The following is an 18,703-nucleotide window of genomic DNA, read 5'->3' on the forward strand; positions in this document are numbered from 1 at the left end:
CTCATCAAATTTTCAACTTGAAAATATTATTATCCAGGACTGAAGTTACTATTTCAATGACACGTCAATTTTAAGGTGACAGCTCCTGCTGGTGCATACCATGGTCAGTCAGCAGTCGTCACATCGTTGGATGTTCAGCCTCAGAGTACTGGCCAGACTGAGAATCAGTCGTCAGCTGTTATTCCTCCTTCACAACCTGCAAAGGTACACTTAGAAAGTAGATTAGAGCATTGAAATATATTGTTGTAAATGTTTGCTAAACTAATTTTTAATTAAAAAAGGGCTTTGATAACAGTCGGTTTGACTAAAATTCTCTTTATTTATAATGACTTTGTAGTGTCTCACTGTATCTGTTGATGGTGGCTTGTATGTGAGCTATTACAAACAACAAAGAAGAAGTATGGTCAAATTAGGTCAGTTTAAGTGGACTGAATAGTAACACAGGCATAATTCAGATTCTTTATTGCTGTTGACCACATACAGTAGAATAGGCTTTTACAGTGATAGTAAGATACAAATATTGATCACATTACATGTGAAAATTAAATAGCTTATATACAGCTATAATCTTAATTATTAATATCAACAATGTCAATATCAAGAACTCCTTTATATGATAACATGGTTTTTTGTTAGCCAGTCATATAATTTTATATTGAACTTTTTTAAAGGCAAGGATCGAGTGGCAAGAGGAAATTTGTTAAAAACTTTTAGGGCATTTGCTTTATGGGAATTTCCTGTTATTGCTAGTCTGTGCCTTGGAATGTCAATGTTTGCCATATTTCTAGTATCACGTTTGTGAATTGTTTCCCTGCCAATACCGTCTTTAATGCTATTCCTGACAAAGAGTGCAGCCTCATAGATATACAGATTCACCACTGTTCGTACCCTAACCCTGGTAAAAAGAGGACGACAGTGTTCTACAGGACCAACATTACACATTATACGAACACACACACACACACACACACACACACACACACACACACACACAGATGATGTGACTTACCAAATGAAAGTGCTGGCAGGTTGACAGACACACAAACATACACACAAAATTCAAGCTTTCGCAACAAACTGTTGCCTCATCAGGAAAGAGGGAAGGGGAGGGAAAGACGAAAGGATGTGGGGTTTTAGGGAGAGGGTAAGGAGTCATTCCAATCCCGGGAGCGGAAAGACTTACCTTAGGGGGAAAAAAGGACGGGTATACACTCGCGCACACACACACACATATCCATCCACACATATACAGACACAAGCAGACATATTTAAAGACAAAGAGTTTGGGCCGGATGGATATATATGTGTGTGTGTGTGTGTGTGTGTGTGTGTATACCCGTCCTTTTTTCCCCCTAAGGTAAGTCTTTCCGCTCCCGGGATTGGAATGACTCCTTACCCTCTCCCTTAAAACCCACATCCTTTCGTCTTTCCCTCTCCTTCCCTCTTTCCTGACGAGGCAACTGTTGGTTGCGAAAGCTAGAATTTTGTGTGTATGTTTGTGTTTGTTTGTGTGTATATCGACGTGCCAGCGCTTTCGTTTGGTAAGTCACATCATCTTTGTTTTATATATAATATTATTTTTTTAAGAAGTTACTAATACGAGGTGAATGTCCCCATGTGAGTAGGCCATATGATATATGTGATTGAAAGAGTCCAAAATAGGCTATAAGGAGATTATTATTGACCATCTCTCTCTGTTTCCACATGAGGTAGGTCACTCTTGAGATTTTTTTGCAGATTTGGCTTATATGCTCTTCCCAAGTTAGGATTACATATTGATGCTAAACTAAGAGCTTGACACTTTTATTTTCTGTATTCTTAGATAATCGTAACATAAGCTTTTGGGTTTTGTCTGGATTACACACAAGTTTATTGGCTGCAGACCAATTTAATGCAGGGTCAAGAGTTTCTTGTATGATCTTATCAAGGGTTGGGATGTCATAGTGTGAAGTAAGCAGAGTTGTATCATCTGCATAGCAGATTAGACTGTGATACAGAATGGGGCAGGTCATTGATAGCCATGATGAAAAACAAGGGGCCAAGGACAGAGCCCTGTGGCACACGTGTACCAATTTCTACTAAGGGAGAATGCTTATTTCTAATTGAGACAAACTGTCTTGTCTTGGTCAAATAGGTAGAAAATATTGCTAATGTAGATTTTGTACACCATAATACTCCAGTTTTGTTAGTAATATGTTCAAAGGAATGCAATCAAAAGCTTTACTTAAATCACATAATACAAGTGACACCATCTTCTTATTTTCAAAAGCTGTTAAAGTCTGATCAACAATTTCCAGAACAGCTGCAGTGGTGTTTTTACCTGGTCTAAATCCATATTGATTGTTGCAAAGCATATCATGCTTTTCAACATAATTGCTTAATTGAAAGTACATGAGTGATTCAATTATTTTTGAAAATGTTGGCACAATAGATATTGCTCGGTAGTTCTGGGGGAGTTGTTTATCACCCTTTTTGAATTCGGGGATAATTTTAGAGATTTTTAGCAAAGCTGGAAAAACTCCATTCTCTAAACATTTGTTAAAAATAAAGCTTTGGGGCTTGCTTATGAGGTGGACTGTTATTTTAACCCTTGATTGTCCTTGCCTTTATATGTTCGATACAGTATGAGCATATTTTCTCTAATTTCAGTCAGTTCTTTTGTATACCAGTTTATTTTTGTATTTTTACATTTAACTGAGGACTTAACTTTTATTAATGGGGAACAGGACCATATGTCTCTATTTTTTTTTTAAAAAAAAAGCTTCAAAATCATTTTCAACTCCCGTTTTTCCTGGATGACACTCATAAACAGAGTCCCAGTTTGCGTCCTTCAACTTGTTAATAAATGACATAAAGTGCTCCTCTCTCTGACCTCTTACCCGTGCCACATTAAATTCATTGGAATAAGATGGTTTATTATGATAAGTGTTAGAAGCAATGGATCACCATCTACAAAAAGACCATCAGCCAAGCTAACTACATATTCCTCTCTATGCAAATTAACAATAATATTGTGTAGGCATGCATCATTAAGAGTAGGACACTTGTTTGTGCAGTGCAAGTTTAAAGATCTTAATATATTAAAAATGTTCTGGAGTCTTGTTGCCTTGAGTTTCCCATTTCAGTATTAAAATCACCACAAATAACAATCTTGTTTTAAACTTAAAAAGTTTCAAAACTACTAGTTCAAACTGTAAAAAAAAAAGGTCTCCATTTGGAGACCTGTACAGGCTAACAATTATAATGTTATAATGTTTTCTTCAGTCAGTCTTATACAGCTAAATTCGGCATTTACTTCTGAACAATATGGCGTTATCTAATTTTGAAAATTGTTGGACATGCTTGATATAAATTCCAGCTCCCCCATTTTTTCTGTTTTTCATGCACATTATGTTAGGTAAAACATATCCTTGAGGGAAAAAACTGTCAACTTAATTTTCTGTTAGCCAGTGTTCTGACACACATATCACATCTACATCCTTAATGTTACAAAAATGTTCTAATTCTAACAGTTTATTTCTTAAACAACAAGTATTGACTTGCAGTAATATTAATATTTTGTCATTGTTTTCATTCTCAACTGAGCACTCATCTGCATGTGGCAAATCAGGGTTGCACATATTGTTTCTGACTGAGTCGGAATCGCTGGAATATTTACTTCCGCTAAAAAAGCATTTTCATCAATGCTCTTGGTATACGTCACTGTTTCATCATGTTGCATGTTAAATTCATAAGATACATCACTTTTGTCTTTCATAGGTATAACAGGCTTTATAGCTCACTGCATGTTTGATTTTGCATGAACTATATCAAAGATCTTCCCACTAACATATGCTTTTTCTAGTCTGTTGATGTGCAAACCATGTGATGTATGAAATAGTTTCCCTAGTGTGCTTATATCAATGTATATATCTTGCACAGCTTTATTCATTTTTTCTATTTCCTTGTTTACACAGGACCATTTATGTAGATCGTGACAATGTGGTACAGAAAAAATGATCACATTCGTGTTCTGGAATTCATGCAACCTCCGTTTAAGGGAGAGCACAAAATCTTTTACTTCATTTTTAGCTACGTCGTTTCTCCCCACAAGAAAGACATAAAGTTCCGAAGAGGGCTTGTCACAAAATTAGGAACATCAAAGCGACATCACCTGCTCCTCAAAGTTTGAGGTGTGAAACTGTGCTGACTGCGTTGCAAAAAATGTAGTCACTGATTAATTTTCATTCTGTAGGACTGCGAGGAAACTTCCGTGAGAAAGTTCTTAAGAAAACTACAAAATTATTTTTTGTAACATTTCAGACAACATTATTGTATCGTATCGCGTACAGAGGCAAATTACTTCCGCACTATTCCGTGCACAGCAGCGAGCAAGTCATAGGCCATCACCAAGAGTTTTGTTTGGACAGCTCACTTTAATATGACTGAGAATATTCCCTACTTCCCAAAAATATTTTACTGGCTGCTAATACATATCCTTCAGCATTGCATCCATCACTGAAAACGCCAATATACGCTATGCAAAAGTAATTGTAGTTATTTTGAAGCCAACATTTTCACTGAAGTCTAGAAAAATATTTGTTCGAAAGGTTTTGTGAAACCCAAGTTTTATCTAAATTTGCTGTAAGCCTATTATACTCAGCACGCAATATGTGCTTGGTACACAAAAACCTCGTTCTTACTACTGCAATGTCTCTGTCTTGTGTTACAAATATCGTCCATCGTTACAGTTTCTGAATTAAAAACCAAGTGGGTGGAGAAGACAGTACATTGAAGTGACTGGCCAGAATAATCAGTTATATCACTGACATTACCCTGTATTTCTCTAGCCATCGGCTACTATCCTCTGTCATACTAAAGTAATACAATTTTACATTCTAGCTCTTTGTAAAAGTTTTCAAATATCACAGATTTCTATGCTCTTCTTGGAGAATCGGAATAGGTGCTGGGATTGTTTTGATGTTACTGCTCTGTTTATATATACAATCGATACAGAAGCACCACAACGTTTTGTCATTTTATGAACTGCATTACCCTTCCTACAAAACAGCCAGTAAATAATTCTATGGAAAAAAAAAAAAGTTAAATTTCGAATGTAGAAGTAAACCGAATGCAGTAAGATTATATCGGAATGTAAAGACATTCGATACAGGTTTTTAGGAAAAACTGTAGTTTATTAATGCAGAATTGACAATCTTATTTTAATTGACAGTTAATGTCGAGTAAACTAATCGCCACCACTTGTGATAAGTTTATCAGACGTCTACTGTAAGGGAAGACAGCACTTAGCTAAACTGAAGGATCCTCTGACTCCTTGTCTTCAGATTACTGTCACTTGTTTCAGCCAGGTGTATCATCATAACTTCCACTATGGTCTCTCTTAAACCCTGGTTCAAGAAATCAGTTTCTTGGCAATGCTTCTGTGTGTTTTACGCACCTCTGCCAGTCCTGCTGAGTAAAGTTGTCAAGAGCTTCGTGCATTAGCTTCTCGACATCAGCATGTTTGAAAGTAGTATATTTCTTTTCACTACTTCTCACTGTACTTGGGCCCATATCAATTCAATGGGATTATACTGGCAGTGATACGGTGGTAGACGTACCACTTGATGTCCCATTTCATTTGCCAATTGATCTAATTCGTAAGTCTTTTTGGCACCTATGATTTCTTCCTTAGACAGGAGTTCATCATTCGTTTCATCAACTGAAAATGAAACATTCTTTCTCTTTAACTACTCCATAATGTGCCTTGAGCCAATTTGAATGTGGCAGCTTTTCTATCTGAATAGTGTGGTAGCTGGCGTTATCCATCACGATAATTGACCCTTCTTCCAGTGCAGACAACAGTCAAATATACCAGTTCTTAAAAACTTCTCCATTCATTTCTGAATGGTAATCGGATTAGCAAGAACTTTGGTATGTAGCCTGTAGTTGATGAACCAGTGTGGGTGATGATTAATCTGTCACTTATACCAGTAGGCACTTTCAAACCGCAGTTTCCTTTGGAGTCATACCATATACAGGGAGAGTCACCTAACATTACCGCTCGATATATTTCGTAAACCACATTAAATACTGACGAATCGATTCCACAGACCGAACGTAAGGAGAGGGGCTAGTGTAATTGGTTAATACAAACCATACAAAAATGCACGGAAGTATGTTTTTTAACACAAACCTACGTTTTTTTTAAATGGAACCCCGTTAGTTTTGTTAGCACATCTGAACATATAAACAAATACGTAATCAGTGCCGTTTGTTGCATTGTAAAATGTTAATTACATCCGGAGATATTGTAACCTAAAGTTGACGCTTGAGTACCACTCCTCCGCTGTTCGATCGTGTGTATCGGAGAGCACCGAATTACGTAGGGATCCAAAGGGAACGGTGATGGACCTTAGGTACAGAAGAGACTGGAACAGCACATTTTCGTCCACATGCTAACACCCTTTTATTGGTCTTTTTCACTGACGCACATGTACGTTACCGTGAGGGGTGAGGTACACGTTCGACGGGTGTTTCATAGGACGTGGAGGACGCATAAATTGGCCAGCCCGTTCTCCTGATCTTACACCTCTGGACTTCTTTCTGTGGGGTACGTTAAAGGGGAATGTGTACCGTGATGTGCCTACAACCCCAGTGGATATGAAACAACGTATTGTGGCAGCCTGCGGCGACATTACACCAGATGTACTGGGGCGTGAACGACATTCATTATGCCAGAGATTGCAATTGTGTGCAGCAAATGATGGCCACCACATTGAACATCTATGGGCCTGACATGTTGGGACACACACTATTCCACTCCGTAATTGAAAATGGAAACCACGTGTGTACGTGTACCTCACCCCTCGTGGTAATGTACATGTGAGTCAGTGAAAAAGACCAATAAAAAGGTGTTAGCATGTGGACGTAATGTGCTGTTGTAGTCTCTTCTGTACCTAAGGTCCATCACCTTCCCCTTTGGATTCCTACGTAATTCGGTGCTCTCAGATACACACGATCGAACAGCGGAGTGGTACTCAAGTGTCAACTTTAGGTTACAATATCTCCGGATATAATTAACATTTTACAATGCAACAAACGGCACTGATTACGTATTTGTTTATATGTTCAGATGTGCTAACAAAACTAACGGAGTTCCATTTAAAAAAACTTAGGTTTGTGTTAAAAAACATACTTCCGTGCATTGTTGTATGGTTTGTATTAACCAATTACACTAGCCCCTCTCATCACGTTCGGTCTGTGGAATCGATTCGTCAGTATTTGATGTGGTTTATGAAATATATCCAGCGGTAACGTTAGGTGACTCACCCTGTGTACTTATTGGTGTGGTTCTGTGAAACCCAAGTTTCATACAAGTACACTATAGGTCTGGTGTCTTCAGCATGCAAGAAGTGCATTGTCCACAAAAACTTCACTCTTGCTGCTGCCGCAGTGTCTCGGAGTTCCATTAAGAATTTCCGTCCATCATTACACTTCTTGAAAAAGATGAAGAGTGGAGGTCTCTGAGCCTGAGCAATTAATTTTTTCACTGAGGTCAACCTGTATTTCTTTAGCCGTTGGATACTCTACTCTGTCTTATATCCAAGTACAGTTCTACGCATAAGTTCGTTGTTAAAATCGTCAAAGTCGGTTGATTTCCGTTCACATGACACAGATTTGCTAATACGACCTACATTTGACTCGGAGACACCACATGCTTTAGCAGTAAGTTTATGAATTTGTGCAAAATTTAAGTTATTCCTCACGTCTTCATTGTCTGCCAGATCAATAAAAAACTTGTACATTTGATATGATAATATTAGATTGTTCGTGTACGAATGTCTTTACACCCTTTATGCACACTGACTGCAGGAGTACTACAAGTAGGCCGTTGCTCCTGCAGTGTTGTTCACCACCAAACACATGTCAAAGCACCTTTCTAAAGACAGTAAGACACTGAGATCAGACGTGAACATTACACTGAGCTTTCAGCTGCTCTGATCTACCGCACCGCTAACGGTACCTACATGGCAACAAAGCCGAGAGGCAGGCAAATCACAGCCCTGCTGGCGGCAGGCAGCGGCTGTGACCTTGAGGACTCTACTTTTGTGCTGGCCACATTAGCTATAACCTCAATAACTGTTTAACATTGAGTTGTAAATAGAAACTGCAGGGATATCAGCTGTTTTCTGTTTTGTGTAGAGCGTATGCCAGTGTTGATTTAGACTAAAATACCATGCAGTTATTTTTAAGAAGCTTTGGCCTTCACCTGTCAGAAGATATGAGTTTCTCGAGTGTGTCATCCATTGAGACGCTCCTGGATGTCGTGAAGACAAAATTTCCAGATATTAATGCCTGATCTGTGAGTGTCCGGCTGAAAGTATACAGGGTGTTTCAAAGTCTTTCCCTCCAACATCTAGGGGTAGTGATTACTAATGTCATTGAGAACAACTTTAGTGAGAGGCAAAGTGTTCGCTGATGCATTGTGGTGACCCTTGGCAACCTTAGTATTCGCTGGCTGTTGTGCGTTGAGAGTTTCTGGTGTTCTGCATGCAACCTACCCCACTACATTAATAAGATTGATTTTAAACAAGAAAACCCTAAAAATCAGTGTCTCTAAGCAGAGAAAGATATTTTAGAATTAATTGGGACCTTTAATTTTGTTGGGCCTACCCCCTTCCACATGTGGCAGATGACTTGTTTTTATAGGCAACCCACAAGGCATGCACATACCGTGAGAACCTGTGCCCTGCTGCTTCTCAGGGACATAACCATTACAGACGGACGAGCAGCATTGCCTGGAACCATCAGTAATTGTTGCATGGACTTTGAAGCACCCTGTATATAAATCTGTGTGCTATAAGAACTAGTGTGCTGCCTTAATGGAAGAATATTTTTGTTGACCTGCTAGTAATATGTCATAAGAGAGGTACAGTATTGTTGTTTTGTCCTGCATTCAATACCTCTTACATATTTACAGAATTTTATGCTGGTTTTGCTGTTTGCAGCATTACTCAAGGTGTTACTAATACAAAAGCATTTATTATAATGTGAAGCTGGTATGTATGTTCAATGAAGTGAGATTCTTAAGGTTTTTTATGTAACTTTTAGATGAAGAAGGGTGTGAAAAGAAAGGCAGATACAACAACACCATCATCAGATTCCTTTGAGCCCCTTTACAATTCAATTGATTCTAAGTCTGCCAAAGTTGCTACACGGAGAGAATCTGGAAGGACAATCAGGAAGGTTGTGAAAGATTTGCCAGTTTACCAGGTTAGAAAATATTACGTTCTGTACTTAACTATTGTTGCTTAGTTACTTAATTGATTCTTATTCTGTTCTTTGACTTAATCATATACTGAGAGAGCAGGTCCATGTTTAATGTAACATATTTTATAGCAGCCTCAACGACAAGATGATGGTGTTCCCTTTAGTCAAGCTACGGTCCCTCATTCAGCTACTGGGATAACATCACAGGTACAGTAAACATTTTTAAACCAGATTTTCAGGATACACAGATTGTAAGAAGTGCTTTCTAGTGGTCTTGACTTAATCAGCAAATTTTAGGACATACCTTCGTAAGTTACAGTTATACGTGCCGTACATAACAGCCTATTGTGATATTTTCAATACTGGTTTTAAGATTGTACATTCTAATCACTCTGGCAAGCTTTTTTGGTGCCATCAAAATGTACGTTTTTCGTATTTAACTACACTTGAAAAAATTTTTTAAATGGCGACCTGCCCAGGTCAACGTGACTGTTTCTGGGAAGGGGAGGTATGCTGGCCCCAGATAGAATCTGCCAATCGCATTGATGACAAGGGGTTGGTGTATTGACCAGCATGAATGTGGTTTTTGGGTGGTTTCTCACATCCCACTAGGTGAATACCAGGTTGGTTCCCATGTTCTACCTCAGATACATAAGATAAATACTATGTAAACATTTTGAACACTTTCTCACACTTACAGGCAGACAGATTGAGTACACAGCTTCTGTCGGGGGGGGGGGGGGGGGTGAACAGGAGACTGATGACTTTCGTTGTTTGGACTCCTGAAAACAGTTACTCAGTATCAGCAGCATAGATGGCGTCAGAAATCTCTGAGCTTTGTTTTACCACCAGTACTTGACTAAAGTTAACTAGAGCCTCATTTCATCATTATTTTCAACAGGGGTTAATCCAAAACCTCAAACACCATCCCTACAAACACTGCTCCATACATCAAATCCTGTGTTATGTTTTTTGGCCCTGCAGTCCAGTTAGTATGCTTATGTCAGGATCTGGGTTACATTTTCATTGTGAGCTTTCTCTTTAGGCTTTGTCATAAACTAGGTAATTACTACCCTACACAGTAAGAATACTACTGTGTTGTTTTGTTGGTGCAGTGTATGATAGTAATTTAGTTGTTATGATTTCGATAAATGGTTACAATTTGTGTATAAATGAGAGAGAGAAAAGTTCCTCTTTTGTAAACAGATGCATAACAACAAATAAACAACATATGATGGATTCTACACCTAAATACACATGCCGCAAGCTACTATATGGTGAGTAGCGAGGGTACCCTGTACGACTACTACCGTATTTACTCGAATCTAAGCCGCACTTTTTTTCTGGTTTTTGTAATCCAAAAAACCGCCTGCAGCTTAGAATCGAGTGCAAAGTAAGAGGAAGTTCTCAAAAATGTTGGTAGGTACCGCTTCAACTAACTTCTGCCATCGAATATATGTAGTGCTACACAGGCATGCTTTGCAGGCACAAAGATAAATACTGGCGCCAAAACCTCTGTGTCAATAAAAAAAAAAGGTGGAAGATGAGCTTTTTTCTCCGCCCCGAGTTTCGACCACTGCATTTTCATACATTATCCAACGAAGTTAATACAAATTAAGTATTGTTCATCTTCAAATTTAGCAGCATTTCAATGTACTACGAAAATCCGACTGGCAAGACTGTTTGGGATGTTTGTCAATATGGCCAACTCTACATTCTGAATTTTTTCATACCTGTGAGAAGAGATGGTTGCTAATAGCAACTTTTATGAATTGTGAATCACATGCAATATTCTCTTCACCATAAGAATAATACGAATATAAACATTTTTCCATGTATTCTTTCGTGTTTGCAGCTATCTCATTAAAAACCTGTCTGCCTAATAAACTACAAAACTAGAGGGAGACAACAGCAAACGCGGAAGAATATACATATCATGTCATGTTTATATTCATATTGTTCTTGTGCCTAATAGTGATACAGTCAGAAAAGAAGCATGGCAATTGACTAGATTTTTAAATCTAAGATGACTAATTTTTGTGCAGAATGTAACGTACTAAAGAGACGTCTGCAAAGATTTTCAAACTGAGAAAATTTTTCGCTAAACTCTCGTTCAGAACATTATCTATCATACGCATTCTATTATGTGGTCCTTGTTGATTATTATCAAAGAAAGCAGCAGTGTAAGTAACAACAAATAGCAGTCTCTTGCCATTGTTTCGCTAATGAGATGATTCCTCTCTCTTTTTTTTAATTGTAAGCGGCGGTAGCGTGCACAAAAGCAAGCCATGCCGCCAGCGGCGACAGGCCGTGAACACAGAATGCAACAAACAATGCATGACACAGTATAGTAATACATTTTTTAGCTTAGAGTGACGTAAACACCTATAACAAAGAGAACGGCACTTATCATATCAAAGAAAAATAAGCAATCAGTTCAAACCAGACGAAGCACGTGAAAAAGGAAGGGTACCCGTATAAATGTGGACGGAGTGCCTGACGCATAGCAATGGCTGCCTGGTATAGCGTAACTGCTAAGCTTACGACTCGAACCAAACTACTGTAGCTGTATCGTCATTCATTCGACCTAAATTGTGTCTCGTATTACAGTGGACCAACATTGTTTCGATTTGGAGGTACGGTCTAAAACTTTTCTCTCCCCTTGAATTTCGAGTCTCAAATTTCAGGTGCGTCTTAGATTCGGGAAATCTTTTTTCCTTAATTTCGAATCTCTTTTTTCAGGTGCGGCTTAGATTAGAATGCGGCTTAGATTCGAGTAAATATGGTAGTCATTTCATTTCCTGTTCTACTTGCGAATAGAATGAGGAAAAAAGACTGTCTATGTGCTTCCATATGAGCCCTAATTTCTGGTATCTTTGAAGTCATTAGGAAAAATGTATGTTGGCAGCAGTAGAGGTATTCAAATACCAATTCTGAAAATTTACTTGTTAATGTTCCTTGAAAAGAACGTTGCCCTGCCTCCAGGGATTCCCATTTTAGATTGCGACACATCTTCGTAATACTTGTGTGCTGTTCGAACTTTGAACATACTGGTAACAATTCTAGCAGCTCACCTCTGAATTGCTTCCTTTAATCTGACCTGGTGCAGATACCAAATACTCAGGCAATGCTTGAGAATGGGTCGCACAGCTGTTCCGTATACAGTCTCGTTTGCAGATGAACCACACTTTCCTGAAGCTAGCTGCCAGTTATCACACAAACTACAAATTTTGTTAAAGTTGTCTTGTATCATCCTACAGTCACTAAACTTCAACACATTTTATATCCTCTCTACTTCGACCATCATCAGTTATTTTGCTCCCCAAATAGCAAAACTCCTTTACTACTTTAAGTGTCTCATTTCCTAATCTAATTCCCTCAGCATCACCCGACTTAATTCGACTACATTCCATTATCCTCTTATATCCGCCTTTCAAGACACTATCCATTCCGTTCAACTGTTATTCCAAGTCCTTTGCTGTCTCTGACAGAATTACAATGTCATCGGCGAACCTCAAAGTTTTTGTTTCTTCTCCATGGATTTTAATTCCAACTCCGAATTTTTCTTTTGTTTCCTTTACTGCTTGCTCAATATACAGATTGAATAGCATCGGGGAGAGGCTACAACCCTGTCTCACTCCCTTCCCAACCACTGCTTTCCTCTGTACAAATTGGAAATAGCCTTTCGCTCCCTGTATTTTACCCCTGCCACCTTCAGAATTTGAAAGAGAGTATTCCAGTCAACATTGTCAAAAGCTTTCTCTAAGTGTACAAATGCTAGAAACGTAGGTTTGCCTTTCCTTTATCTTTCTACTAAGATAAGTCGTAGCGTCAGTATTGCCTAACATGTTCCAACATTTCTACAGAATCCAAACTGATTTTCCCCGAGGTCGGCTTCTACCAGTTTTTCCATTCATCTTTAAAGAATTCGTGTTAGTATTTTGCAGCCGTGGCTTATTAAACTGATAGTTCAGTAATTTTCACTTCTGTCAACACCTGCTTTCTTTGGGATTGGAATTATTATATTATTCTTGCAGTCTGAGGGTTTTCGCCTGTCTCCTACATCTTGCACACCAGATGGTAGAGGTTTGTCAGGACTGGGTCTCCCAAGGCCGTCAGTAGTTCTAATGGACTGTTGTCTACTCCCGGGGCCTTGTTTCGACTTAGGTCTTTCAGCGCTCTGTCGAACTCTTCAAGCAGTGTCATACCTCCTATTTCATCTTCATCTACATTCTCTTTCTTTTTTATAATATTGTCCTCAAGAACATCGCCCCTGTATAGACCCTCTATATACTTCTTCCACCTTTCTGCTTTCCCTTCTTTGCTTAGAACTGGGTTTCCATCTGAGCTCTTGATATTCATGCAAGTGGTTCTCTTTTCTCCAAAGGTCTCTTTAATTTTCCTATAGGCAGTATCTATTTTACCCTAGTGAGATAAGCCTGTACATCCTTACATTTGTCCTCTAGCCATCCGTGCTTAGCCATTTGGCGCTTCCTGTCGATATCATTTTTTAGATGTTTGTATTCCTTTTTGCCCACTTCATTTACTGCATTTTTGTATTTTCTCCTTCCATCAATTAAATTCAGTATCTCTTCCGTTACCCAAGGATTTCTACTAGCCCTCGTCTTTTTACCTACTTGATCCTCTGCTGCCTTCACTATTTCATCCCCCAAAGCTACCCATTCTTCTTCTACTGTATTTCTTTCCCCCATTCCTGTAAATTGTTCCCTTATGCTCTCCCTGAAACTCTGTACAACCTCTGGTTCTTTCAGTTTATCCAGGTCCCATCTCCTTAAATTCCCACCTTTTTGCAGTTCCTTTAGTTTTAATCTACAGTTCATAACCAATAGATTGTGGTCAAAGTCCACATCTGCCCCTGGAAATGTCTTACAATTTAAAACCTGGTTCCTAAATCTCTGTCTTACCATTATATAATCTATCTGAAACCTTCTAGTATCTCCAGGGTTCTTCCATGTATACAACCTTCTTTCATGATTCTTGAACCAAGTGTTGGCTATGATTAAGTTACGCTCTGTGCAAAATTCTACCAGGTGGCTTCCTCTTTCATTTCTTAGCCCCAATCCATATTCACCTACTACGTTTCCTTCTCTTCCTTTTCCTACTGTCGAATTCGTCACCCATGACTATTAAATTTTCGTCTCCATTCACTACCTGAATAATTTATTTTATCTCATCATACATTTCATCAATTTCTTCATCTGCAGAGCTAGTTGGCATATAAACTTGTACTACTGTAGTAGGCGTGGGCTTCGTGTCTATCTTGGCCACAGTGATGCGTTCACTAAGCTGTTTGTAGTAGCTTACCCACATTCCTATTTTCCTATTCATTATTAAACCTACTCCTGCATTACCCCTATTTGATTTTGTATTTATAACCCTGTAATCACCAGACCAAAAGTCTTGTTACTCCTGCCACCGAACTTCACTAATTTCCACTATATCTAACTTTAACCTATCCATTTCCCGTTTTAAATTTTTTAATCTACCTGCCCTATTAAGGGATCTGACATTGCACACTCCGATCCGTAGAACGCCAGTTTTCTTTCTCCTGATAACAACGTCCTCCTGAGTAGTCCCCGCCCGGAGATCCGAATGGGGAACTATTTTACCTCCGGAATATTTTACCCAAGAGGATGCCATCATCATTTAATCATAGAGTAAAGCTGCATGCCCTCGGGAAAAATTACTGCTGTAGGTTCCTCTTTTCTTTCAGCCGTTCGCAGTACCACAACAGCAAGGCCGTTTTGGTTAGTGTTACAAGGGCAGATCAGTCAATTATCCAGACTGTTGCCCCTGCAACTACTGAAAAGGCTGCTGCCCCTCTTCAGGAACCACACGTTTGTTTGTCTGGCCTCTCAACAGATACCCCTCCGTTGTGGTTGCACCTACGGTACGGCCATCTGTATCGCTGAGGCACGCAAGCCTCCCCACCAACGGCAAGGTCCATGGTTCATGCCGGGAGGCTAGTGTATTCAACATAATTGATGTCAGTATCGGAAAAAATTCTCAGTATCTGGCATATAATATAGGACTTGGTTTCCTTATGTTGCATGGTAATCATACCTTGGTGTGAGTTTGTTAGTGTGTGGATACAACTGTGCCAAGTTCTTTAGAGGTACACAGTAATGATTGGTGTGACACTGCAAAACAGGTATCTTCACAGTATCTCACTAACAGGGGGGGGGGGGGGGGGGGGCAACAAAGTTCTCATGACAGAACTCTTTCAACCTTATATATATCTCATAAACAATGATAATAGGAAATATTGGAACAGAAAACCATTTTTAATTAAAATGGACTGATGCAATTTGTCAGTACTACAGTTGCATCAATAAAGATGATAAAAGGTGCTTGTAAAACTATCTGTATGTGTGATACTACAAAATTGCAAATAGTAAAGTGCACTTGATAGCAAATGAGAAACCTGTTCGCAGCAATGGGACCAATGCATCAAGAATTGTAAAGCCTTCCTTTTCTGTGGTAAAAAATGCAACTGTTTGTATGCTTGTCACTTCATCATTTGAAAGAAATTATGTGATTACTTTACAAAAATTGCAAGAGGTTGTATTCTTACACTTGGGGATTTCTATTTAGTTTTAGTCATTATTGTTAGGGGGAAACTCCATTTGTACCTGTTGTACCAGCAGAAAATTCCCCCCTTTGAATGCCTGCACTCGTACTGTATTTCATTCGCAATTAATGTTTAGAGTAGGAAAAAAAAAAGTACTGGCTTAGTTATAAACTATGTGGTTTTGTGTTATTTTTAGGTAAAGCTGAAGGATAAATTAAATGAATCTCTGAAGGCTTGCAATGAGATATTGAAGGAGCTCTTTTCAAAGAAGCATTCGGTATGTATCAATTTACCTCCACATGAAATAATTTGTATATGCATTTGTTGTGTCGAAAATGTTAGTTTCGTATTGTAACATATATACAAAATTTCACCTATTTTTAAAGCAATAATATTATCATCATCTACAAGTTTTTTCCTCAAGATTTACTTCTAGAAGTTTCAATGCAATCTGGTGGTCAGCCATAAATTTCTCTGAACTATGAAGGGAATGACGTGGAGCTTTCCAGTTTTTAAGGAGTGGTCACAGAGTCACATTTTTAAGATCGCATAGTAGAATGTGTTTTGCAAAATTTCAATTACTGTGCTACGATTGTTGTGTTAACAGACATGAAATGTATTTCCATCTTAAGGTTTTTTGTAATCCATTAAGTGACAAAATGTTGTATCCAGCATAACAATGAAAGTCATGTCGATATGTACTCTTTGGGAGTAGTAATCAGTAGGGACAATAAAAATTCTCATATAGCTTTAAATGTGAATATAGATGTGAATTTTGCCTCAAAATGCAAAATTATCTACTTAAAAATATTTCATTGCGAATTGTAACCAGATGACCTATTTTATCAGATGTAGTTTGATATAGCTTTGTTTTCTGCATATAAATATTGAAGTTTGAACCAACTTTTTAGTAACTGGTATTATGCGTCATCTTGCGAAGCTCAATTTGGAAAGATGATGTGGATAAGAATGTGTTTGCAAAATAAAAAGTGCACAAATGTAACAGCATTTCAATGCACTCTAGGCTCTGGTGCTTAGCCAATTGAGATGATGAATGGTCTGCATAAGATAAACACTTAGTACTACATCATAGGACGTAGCCACGGGATCTAGTATCTTAGAACAATATAACGTGTATGTTTGCTAGCTAAAGTTACAATTTAGTATAATGGTGACATTTTGGCAGGCCGAGGCACTGTCGTTGAGCTAGTGTTGGTACAGATCCACCTTTCTCTTTTAAATAATGGTGCCTCCACACATTTCAGTGTGGTGCATGGCACTTACCGAGCCATTGACCTTTTGGTCTCCAACCCTGGCCTTCTACAGTTTGTCCAATGGAGTTTGCATATGACTTGTGCGATGGTGACCACTTTCCAATCTTTCTGTCACTGCCCCAGCGTCACTCACCTGGGCGCCTCCCCAGATGGGCTTTGAAAAAGGCTGACTGGGACTCGATCGTCTCCATTGCCACTCTTGAGCCTCTTTCTCATGGTGCCATTGATGTGGTGGTTTCTGCCCCAGAATCTGCAATTCCCTGTTCTTCCAGGTCCCCTCAACTCGCCAACAGAAGCAGGAATGTTCAGAATCGTATGTCTCCACCATTGGCACCCATGCCTCCACATCACAGGATTGGTGCAAGATTAGGTGACTCTATGCCAGCGACACCACTTCAACCTTTCAACCGTATCTGGGTTGAGGGTGAGTTCCCCTCTCAGTGGCGGGAAAGCATTATCATCCTAGTGTTGAAGCCTGAAAGGAACCCCCTGGAGTTGGACAACTACCGCCCCATTATCCTCACCAACTTTATGTGCAAGTTGTTCGAACGCATGGTGAGCCGGAGGTTGGGTTGCCTACTTGAGTCTCGGGGCCTTCTAGTTCTGTCCCAGGGTGGGTTCCGTAAGGGCCGCTCTGCCACTGATAATCTGTTCTGCCTGGAGTCTGCCATCCGCACGACATTTGCCCGCCGTCAGCATCTGGTTGCCATCTTTTTTGACATGCGAAAGGCGTACGATACGACGTGGCAACATCACATCCTCACCATGCTTCAAGGGTGGGGTCTTAGGGGCCCACTCTCGCTTTTTACTCAAAATTTTCTATTGCTTCGTTCCTTCCGCGTGCAAGTTGGTTCTTCTCATAGTTCCTCCAGAGTCCAGGAGAATGGGGTCCCATAAGACTCTGTCTTGAGTGTCTACCTCTTTTTAGTTGCTATCAATGGGCTAGCTGCGGCTGTGGGAATGTCCGTATCGACTTCTTTGTATGCAGGTGTCTTTTGCCTGTACTATAGCTCCACTGGCATAGTGGTTGCTGAACGGCAGCTACAGGGTGCTATCCACAGGGTGTGGTCTTGGGCCGTCATGCACGGCTTCCAGTTCTTGGCTGCCAAGACCTGCGTCATGCATTTCTGCCGGCATCGCACTGTTCACCCTGAGCCACGGCTTTATCTTGACGGCAAACCCCTTGTCGTGGTGGAGACGCATCGGTTTTTGGGCTTGCTTTTTGATGCCCGGTTGACTTGGCTCCCATTCAGCAGCTTAAAAAAACATTGTGGCGCCATCTTAACACTCTTTGTTGCTTGAGTCACACCAGCTGGGGTGCCGATCGGTCTACCCTTCTATGACTGTATCAGGCGTTGATTCAGTCCCGTCTTGATTATGGGAGCCTGGCTTATGGTTCGGCATCGCCTTCCGTGTTGCAGGTGCTCGACCCCGTACTTCACTGCGGGATCCGACTCACAACTGGAGCTTTCCGCACAAGCCCTGTAAACAGCCTACTTGTGGTGGCTGGTGTCCCTCCATTGCGGATCCGGTGCCGACTACTACTGGCCACTTAATGCTGCACATGTCTGTAGCTTGCCTGGGC

The 18,703-nt window shown here is 39.7% G+C and overlaps 1 protein-coding gene across 7 annotated transcripts in view; it reads left to right on the forward strand.

The window, feature by feature from the left end:
• The window catches only part of LOC126248046 (homeotic protein female sterile-like), a 296,375-nt gene that overhangs the window by 148,294 nt on the left and 129,378 nt on the right, over window positions 1-18,703 (forward strand). For all 7 annotated transcript variants that reach the window (XM_049948674.1, XM_049948680.1, XM_049948681.1 and 4 more), the window contains exons 7-10: window positions 76-204; window positions 9,094-9,255; window positions 9,382-9,459; window positions 16,041-16,121. In XM_049948674.1, coding sequence (XP_049804631.1) covers window positions 76-204; window positions 9,094-9,255; window positions 9,382-9,459; window positions 16,041-16,121 — 450 coding nt within the window. The remainder of the gene's footprint in view (window positions 1-75; window positions 205-9,093; window positions 9,256-9,381; window positions 9,460-16,040; window positions 16,122-18,703) is intronic.

The sequence above is a fragment of the Schistocerca nitens genome, chromosome 3 (assembly GCF_023898315.1).
Source record: "Schistocerca nitens isolate TAMUIC-IGC-003100 chromosome 3, iqSchNite1.1, whole genome shotgun sequence".
Lineage (NCBI taxonomy): Eukaryota > Metazoa > Arthropoda > Insecta > Orthoptera > Acrididae > Schistocerca > Schistocerca nitens.